Genomic DNA, 9,475 nt, shown 5'->3' with positions numbered 1-9,475 from the left:
CTCAGCTACATCCCAGTTCACACTGTGAAGAAACCTGGTATGCACCTGTCCTTTTCCGTGTAGCTTGGTTTTCATAGAAAGTAAACATTAAAAAATTGTGTTTGATGGGATCTAAATGATGCTCCAAAAGCATCTGTTCCAGTCAGTCAAGGGACCAAGGCCACAGAGCATGTCATAGTACATCCCTGAAGTAAGCCTAAACCAGACCAAAGTAATTAAGTTCCTATAATTTTCTTTAACATTAGTATCTGGATACAGGAAGGAGACTCAAATTAGTTCCCCAAGTATAAGAAAAGTAGGTAGAACATGGCAGCATGTATTACCTTAGTATGAGTCAGCTGGCAGTGGGCACAAGCACTTGCTGGCCAGTCTGCCTGCACACACGACTCACTGGATTAATCTCAGCACATGCTGCCTGTTGCCCAAACAGATGTCACGGAAGTCGTGGAGAGGAGTGGGCTCAGATTATTGCTCCGGGAGGGTGAAACTACAGAGCAGTGAACAGAAGTGATCAGGACACCAAACCTGCTTAGTTTCATTCTTTCTGAAGGAGCCCATTTATATATAATTGTAGTTTCTATGTGGCTTTGTCTTTCCATACGTGCTCTGAAAGTGTATGAGTGAACAGTGGCTCCAGTTCTTCCACAACCACCACTGGTTTTATTCTGCATTGTTGTCAGAGGTATTACACCAACTTTAAACTCAAAAAATGAGACAGACAAAGAAGTTGTCCTAATCTAAGGATCTCCCAGTGGGTATGTCACTGTTTAGCAGGAAATAAACATCTATGAACCTCCAACATAGTCTGTCTGTAAGACTTCAAAGGTGTTATGTTCAAACATGAGAATGAAGAGTCAGTTTTTACACTCTGCAGCTTTATAGGCAACTCCCATAAAGCATGTAGAATAAATAGTTGGACTGATCTGTCACACTCCCATGATCGGCTCATCATTGTATTGGTGCGCCCCAAAATCATCCCAAGAACAACCTATTTGGGACACTGCTGGTGATCACTCAGGCCCATGCACCCTTTCAGCATCCTCTTCAGGCAGTCTAGATATTCCTCCTGCAGATGTGCGCAGTCGGGAACATCGCCAGCCAGCATATTTCCACCACAAATTACTTAAGGGTATATTCCCTTTCTACACACTTGCACCTTGTCCCTCTCCGAGCACTTTGCAGTACTTTCAGCATAGTAGCCCTCTCATTTTGCAGCCTGACCGTACACCAAACAAGTAAGCTGTGTCTGGGCAGGATGAATTTTCCTCCCGCATTCCAGAGGACTCACAACGGGCACTCCCTGCTGAAGGGTTATGTTCACAGCCATTAAGGCAGCCAGACCATCTTACAGACCCGCTGAGACCCAGCCCTGGGCTTGTCAGATGACATGTATCTGCCTCACAGTAACCCACTTGCCCTGTGATTAATAAAATCACAGAGCTAGGGCCAAATACTTCTTAGAGCCACAAAAAAATGAAACCACAGAGATATAAATGGCATGAGAGTAAGGTTCATAACATATACAGAAAGCAATCTGGTTATATCAGAAATTAAACTAGAGGGTATACTTAAGATCACAGCAACTGCCAGTGTTCACATCCAAGCCACGGCACTATCCATTAGCAATGGTCCCTTAAATAAAGGATGGTCACAAACTCGATCCATTTTAGTATAAATTTAAAACGATTGTTAGAGGGACACTTTTCAGTAATGCATTTAGACAGAAAGAAAGAGTTTATCATTATCTTGTCTGCAATGAAAGCAGCGCAATGTTCTGCAAATTTTTATTTGCAATTAAAAGTCAAGACACTCATAACAACCTAACCATCTTACGAGCTACCCTACATATTATTTTTGTTTCTCCTTTGTACATCAAGAATGTCTTTTTCCTGTTTATTAAACCTGTTACAATATCTTGTGCCCAATTACAAATTCAACTGCAAAAGGGCAAAGATTTTTCTTTCTGCACAGTGCCACTCACAAAAGAATATGATCAGGCCCTTTAGATGCTGTAATTGAATCTCCTAAATAAATTTTAATGACAGTAATTTTGTAAAATGTTATGCAATATTACATTATCGGGTACTGACTGTAACAGCATCTTCTCATGGTAGCGCTTGTTCATAAGGGCACTGCCAAGCTTCACTGATTTTGGAAACAAAGGTAACAACTTTAATTTCCCCTGAGATCCATAGCTACATCTAAAAATCAGGTGTTGTCTAAGGCTAGATGAGTTCCAGTAAACTGGAACACGTGAGTCTGCACGTTGCCACACTTTAATAACCACAAATTCTCTAGCAAAGTTGGTACCTGAGTTTTGGCTCATGCCAACTGGCATTCTAGTGCCCACGTGTGTGTCAGGGGCCAGCGTGGGCCACAGGAGATGTCTGGCAGCAGTTTCGATGCAGCACCTGCTCTTCAGGGCTGGGAGGGTTTATCTGTATGAAAATAGATATGCTGCACAATTTGGTGTTGGGGATGGAGAAGACTCCTGGCCCCGTACTAGCATAACACAGCCTAATGTTTCTGTTGTGGTGTCAGTTTATTGCCTCCCCCAGTTTTGTCCGCTAAGTTAAAGAAATACCAACTAGGCATCAGAGAGTATTTCACGTAATATTCAGAAGCACATTCTAGTTTGTTTTAAGCATAGTTCATAAGTTCCTTCTCTGCAGCCCCAAAGACTGTCAAATTCTTTATCATGTAAGAGGTTTGGATTTGTAATGGTAAACATGACATTACAGTCCTTTCATTAAGTATTGTATATTCATGATATATCAATTTTGTAACTAAGGCAATTTAATGTTTTGATTAACATTACTGTGAAGCATTTCAAACCTATCTATCTATCTATCTAGATATATTATAATATCTGGTTGTGTAACCTTCTTTCACAGAGTAACTTAACATCCAAGATGATTTGAAACTCTGCTTGCCTCTGCCTGCAACAGGTGCCAAATAACTTCTCTGCCTTAACTTCTCTCCAAAACAGTGTAGATAGTATCAGGGTGGTTTCCTCTCCACACCGCAGTTAGAGGGCTGGGTTGGGCTTTTTGATTACATCCTGATATGGGCCAATTTTGCCAAAAAGACTTTTACTAGGGTAGTAAAATTTCTTTTGGTGAAAAATTTATATTCTAGTAAAAATTTCAATGTAGCTAATATTAGAGTGGTGAAAAACTTCTTTGCTAGGATAGTTTATTTCACTCAGAGATCCAGCACAAACTCTTCCAACAATTTTTTATTTTGTTATTGAGGAGGATTTCTAATAAAGTTAAAACAGCTCAGTTGTAAAGCTATAAAAATTTTAACTATCAGAATTTTCACTTTTTCCTACATTAGATTGTGCTTTAGTTACTGCTCAAGACAATGAGTATCTTGCTCTGATACACCTTATGTCAACCAACTAAAGTAAACTTCATGAAAAATATATTAATTCTACACTTCAGAGATCGAAACAAAATACTGACAAACTTTGGTTGCACAGGAGGTTAAGCCCTTCATCAAGAAAAGTTTTATAATCAAGTTAGTTGAGCTGTCAGGCCCATGAATAATGCATACACTATCTCCAAGGGAAAGACACCACTGCAGATACAATTCATGAAATACTAACTGTGTGATTCTAATTAAGATATAGGTTGTTGCATTAAGCAGATTAAGCTACATTAAGGACCTTATCCTTCCAAGTGACTAATGAAACGGTATACCCCAAAAACTTCTTCAATAAAAAATTATTCTGTACCAGCTGTTAAATTTCACTGTGAGAAAACAAAATGCACTATGACTACGATTCTGTGTCCCCCAAATAACCCCACTTTGTTATTCCTCAGTATCTGTGCCTCTCTGCAGTACAAAGAAGCTCCCAAATATTTTTCATTTCCATATGTAGTGGACAACATATACAGCCAGGATGAGTAGTAAAAATGCCAGGAATGCATGCCACTGAAGAAAATACAATTATTAAAACTCCCTTTCTTAGGACTAGGTGCCAAGCAAAAAACTCTTACCTAATGCACAGATGGCTGGAACCTTCCCATCTGTTAGGAACTTCTGGCCTCCAGCTCCTGCAGGATCCTAATGTCAGTCCCCTAAGCATATTAGCACGTCTGGGCTGTACTATGAGTCAGAGAGGTCTCTGTTCTGGGTTTACACCACTGTTTGAGCACAGATATCCCACTGGGACTTTTCCCCAGTTTAAATGCATTTTTGTGCATCAGACATTGAATGCTCAAAACCTACCAAAGTGACAGGACTAGATTGAGATCTTAGTTGGCTCATGGGAATACTGAAACACGAAACTAATTTAAAATTCTTGTTCTGTTGAAGAGCAATTCTGAAGCTGAATTTTCTCATGTTGTGCACATGGGTGTGGCAGAGTAGGTAACAGGTGCTGATGTAAACTTCCAACAGTGTCCAAAATTACGCGAACAACCACATAATTCTTCACCAGTTGTTACACCAGAAAAGAGATGTTCGCCTTTTGAACTGAAAACTGCATGCTGCACAGACACCAGCTGTCTTTACTTTCAGCCTCCAAATGTTGATGTGTATATTTGTAGTACAGACAAAAGGCATTTACTAAAGCAGAGCCTCCCAAACTGTGGCTTTTGCAGCACTGGTAAAATAAAAACTATTTGCAAATGACACGTGGAGGCAGGTCGGCCTACCAGAGGATACTCAGCTGAACTGTAGGATGAGCATCCTAAATCTGCTACTATTGACAATCAGCTACTACCAGCCTGGAGGCACTAACCTTGTTGGTTGCACAAATTTCTATACATAGGCACTAATTATTACTAACTGCTAATGGGCATTGATCAGAGCTATAGAGAGAAGCTTTATAATCTAACTTATTTAGTAGGTGTTAGATTCCATAAAATAACAGTAAAAATAGCTTCAATCAATCTATGTAGATTTGTGTTTAATAACATATGAGTAAAAATCATTGCAACTACAAGCCCAGTTTAGCATTAGACATACTGATAGTGATGAAATGATCAGGAAATGTCAGGTGAAAAGAGCCAGAAATAAGAAATAAATTAGGATTTTCCACTGGCAAAAGTCAGCAAATCTGCCTGACCATAAGCAAATACATACCTGTCTTCTTTGTACAGAACAAGATAACTTGGTGGTAGTATCCTTCCTCTACCTTACAGAGACTAAGAGAATGACAGATGAATGATAAGAAGAGTAAGGTTCATGTTCCTAGCCTCCCAAGACCTACCTTGAGAACCTGGCCTCTGAACATAGGTAAGATTTCTACAGTAGTAAACTGGACATCAATTCCTGATCTTCAAGATAAAGTGTACATGAATGCGTTATGGGAGGTCCAAATAGTCTTAGATTTCATATTGCTGCTAAATATATATATTTTCATATCGCAGCTGCATAGCTTTGTCCTTCACCTTCCATTGTATTATGTGCTTAAGGAGGTAAGGAAAGATTAAAAAAAAATACATACTTATGTCTGAGAACATCATTTCTCTGGACTGGGTGCCTCAGAACCCTCACTTCCCATCCCGTTGGCTGGAGTCGTGTGTGAACTCACAGGCGTGAGGCGATGGTCGAAATCCATCACGTGAAGAAACTCGGGCACGAGTTTTAACTTCCTTCAACTTCGGAGTTTTAACTTCTTTAAAGCTTGGGCACGAGTTTAAATTCCTACGGTAGGGGAAATGCCCATGGGGACTCCGGGGCCTGCGAGCGAGGCTGCCCTGCGGCAGGGCCCTGCCTGGCCCCACTGGACACCGCCGCCGGCGCCGGTACCTCCCGTGGGCGCCGGTACCTCCTCCCGGTGACGGCGGCACGGCCGCGGGTTCCTGAGAAAACCGAGTCTGCGAAACTTCTCCCTGCAGCACCCGGTGGCCTGAGCCCGCCCGTACTCCCGAGTGGGGCTGCGGGCGGCGTTTACCCACCATGGGAGCCGGACGAGCAGAACCAAGCGCTCTCCCTTCCCCGGGGCCGACGAGCACTGCGGCCTCCGGAGGCGCGCTACCGGGCCCCTCAGGGCCGCCCCCCCCGCCACCATCTTGCTGAGGAGCCGCCGCGCGGCCCCGCTGCCGCGCCGAGCCCGCGCGGCCCCGCTGGGCGCCATGGTGCGGGGCAGGGCGCTGTGGAGCTGCTGCGTGCAGCTCGCCGCGCTGCCCCCCGCGCCAGGCCGGTCAGGTGGGAAACCGCAGCCGTTCAACGGCTCCTGCGGGAGAGTCGCGGAGCCGCCGCGGAGGGGGTGGAGCGGCAGCATGGAGGAGGAGGAGGAGGAGGAGGGCGAGATTCCTCAGGGGCAGCAGCAGCAGCCGCCCGGGAGGTGAGCGGCTCTCCGGTGGCAGCAGCGCTCGCTGCCCCCGCGCCGTCCTGTGGGCAGGGAGGGACCGAGCGGAGCGGCGGCTCCCGCCCGTCCGGGGCAGAGGCACCGGCTGGCGGCCGGGGGAAGGGGAGCGGCGCGGCAGCGGGGCTTGCCGGGCACACGGTGCCGGGGTCCCGCCGGGTGAGCGCGGCGGGGGGCAGCGGGCTGAGCCGCGGCGGGGAGCGGAGCGGGGCCGGGGCGGAGCGAGTGCGGGCGTCCGCTCGGAAAAGTTGAGGCGGTGGGCGAGGTGCGCGGGGCCGCCGAGCCCCGGTGCCGGCCCGGGGGAGCTGAGCAGCCCGGCCCGGCGGGGAACGAGCGGGCTCTGCGGCGCCGGGGGGGCCCTGCCCGGGGAGCAGGTGCCGCGGTGGTTCAGCGACAAACCCCGACCCAGCCGGGATGGGGAAATCCTGCCCCACCGGGGAAAGAAACACTGGAAGGAAAAGCCCTACTTCCCCCCCGCCCTCCCAGCGCTTTCGTTTCCCGTAAATTGACAGTAAAATATGCTGCAGTAACGCTGGGGAAGAAACAAGTTATATAATCGCCCGTAAAAAATGCGCTTCATGGTATTGACCGTTTACTGAATGTTTTCCTTTGAAGAGGCGATACGGACAGATGTTTATCGTGAGAGTTTTTCTTGCATTGTATCACGTACATGCGAAGTGGAAGATTTTAACAGGTCGTTTGATGCAATTAGTTCAGTCAAATAATCTCAATGATCGGCAATTATCTCTGGTAAGGATTCAGGGAAGATATTTATTGACTGTCGTGATGGCATGTAGTTAAGCTCGTATTAAACTTCTGCAGATATAGTTTTTCTAGTGATGATCGTGGTTTCTTACTCTTCTATTTCCTAAATGGCGATTTTGAAGCAGGTTTTCAGTTTTAGAGGAAAGTACCATTTGTACTGAAGTATTTTTTCTTTATTTTTCAAACTACACCGACTAAAGCGACATAAAAAATTAAAGACAGTGACAGGAAAATCATTCGTGTTTTCTGGCAACAGACCCTTGAAAAGGATGATGTATTTTTTAGTTCACAGTAGCAGCTTTATTAGTTAATAAAGTAGGAAGCCCCATTCAGTTTATAGGTAAGACTTTCAGGAAGACAAGAAGAAACTATTTTTATCTTATTAATGCAAGAATTATTGCAACGGTTGCTTTCAAAATGCCAAAAATGACCTGAACTGGAAATAACTATTATAAAAAGATAATGGGAATTTTGAATACCTGGAGACTGGAAAGCCCAGTCTGATTCACTTGCTGTGATGGAGAGGACACATTCGGGAGAGGACGAAGCAAGAGATGACTGTTCAAATGTAAATAACAGCTAATTTGGTTTCAGCTTGGCTCAAATCAAGAGAGATCTGCAGCCTTTTTAAAAAGAAGCAATCTATTTAATTATTATTTTATTCACTTGTATTGAATAAGGAGATTTGAGGAATTACCTAAGCAGAAATCTGCTATTTCCTCAGTCTGTATAAGCTCAAGATTGAACCAAACCCAGTAATTCTCCATTCAGAAATAGATTTTAAATTATTTTCTGCAAATGGGAAGGTGATTCTTTTGTCTATGATGAGAAAAATGCTAATGCTGCTGTATTAATTAATGCCTTTATATGTAACACCTGCTGTGAAATTTGGTCACATCTATGCATTCCTTCCTGATTGCACTTTTAATTGTTTTTTTCCATCAATTGCTGTGTGTAGCTTGCAGTATGCTGGCTAGACCTGTAATCAGGGTCCTGCTTCTAATACGCTCAGAACCAGGACCATGGTAAAATCACTTGGTCATGTTGTATCTAAATGCAGCTTTGAGTAAAAGTAACTTTTCTGTAAACCAGATGTTGCACTTGGTTTGAATATTCTTAGAAAATCTGGGAAAGAAGTTGCATGTTATTTACTGTTTATGTGTAATACCTTAGTATTTAGCAGCTGTACAAAGAAGAGATGATTTGGATTTCAATAAAATGCAACTGTGCCAAAGCAGAAAAAGCTCACAGAGCTGTTTCAGCAAAGAGAATTGGGCATTACAGAGTGACGCTGTGTCCTCACTGTGAAAAACAAAGTTTGACAAGATGCGTGAGTGAAAAGTCGAGTGGTAAGGAATGTATATCAAGATGTATATCAAGAGATTTTTCTTGGGTAAGACCTGTTGCCGTGGTTGGAGCTGGTAGTGCTACTGTCTGCTGGGTAAGGCTTATGATATGATTTCGGATTTTATTGCTTATAATTTTGAAAGTAGTTTAGGTTGTTTAGGCTGAAATCTTCCATGCTGTGGACTGTTTTTTGAGGAAGAGTTTCAGTGAGGTTCAGCTGTTTCTAATAATGAGATTGTGGCAATAACAAGTTGTTTATGTGTGTCTATTTAGGTGCGTTTAAATGAAACACTTTGTCTCCTTAAAACGCCTACCTATATAGAGTGGTGCCTTGAAAATTAGTAGATGGCTCACATTTGTGTTGGAAATGTGCCTTGACTCTTCCATAAGAAGAAAAAAAATATATAACTCCAAACAATTTTTAATATTAACCCTTTTGTTGTTGACTAACAATCAAAGCACTTTGTATTTCATTTAGAGTACATGAAGAGACATAATCTAGAGTCACTGGGATAGAGTAGAAGGCTGGCTATATACAGGAAAAAGGATTGTCATGGAAAATGTCAATGTGTTGTGATGTTTCCACTTTCCTTGGATATTTACGTTTTGCTGTGTCTGGTGTTCTACCACTTGTGATTTCTTTTACTGGCTGTCTTTCAGTTTAAGAACCGTAAAGGTGCGTATCGCTTATGTATTCTGGCTTTCCAGGATGAAGTTTTGGAGATTTGAAATTTTTCTATTTGGAAAAGCTGATGACCTCCTAGCTTATCTCATGTGAAAGATGGTCTTTGAACAGTTACACTCAAAAACCCCATACTTTTCAACACAGAAACCCTTCTAACTTCCTTATCTTAGCTGACCCGGAAATGATTTGTTTGGATTTCAATACATTTGAAGTCAAATGTTATAAATAGTTCTATAAAATCCATATATCTATGTGGTGTGTGTACATAAATACACAGAGAGAGGGAGAGAGATAATGTTGTTGGGACAAGAAACAGTTGAGTTTATATTGAAAGCTAAGTAGATTTAGAAAGAATT

General features: G+C 43.1%; 1 protein-coding gene across 2 annotated transcripts in view; it reads left to right on the top strand.

The window, feature by feature from the left end:
• Positions 1-6,065: 6,065 nt before the first annotated feature.
• Positions 6,066-9,475, top strand: part of NAPEPLD (N-acyl phosphatidylethanolamine phospholipase D) — a 21,414-nt gene continuing 18,004 nt past the window's right edge. Inside the window, exon 1 of one of the 2 annotated variants that reach the window (XM_065632263.1) lies at positions 6,066-6,301. In XM_065632263.1, the coding sequence (XP_065488335.1) occupies positions 6,090-6,301 (212 nt within the window). In that variant the 5' untranslated portion in view covers positions 6,066-6,089. The other variant, XM_065632271.1, reaches the window with a different exon arrangement.

Source organism: Caloenas nicobarica, chromosome 1 (genome assembly GCF_036013445.1).
Source record: "Caloenas nicobarica isolate bCalNic1 chromosome 1, bCalNic1.hap1, whole genome shotgun sequence".
Lineage (NCBI taxonomy): Eukaryota > Metazoa > Chordata > Aves > Columbiformes > Columbidae > Caloenas > Caloenas nicobarica.
This window is presented reverse-complemented; position numbering and strand designations above follow the sequence as displayed.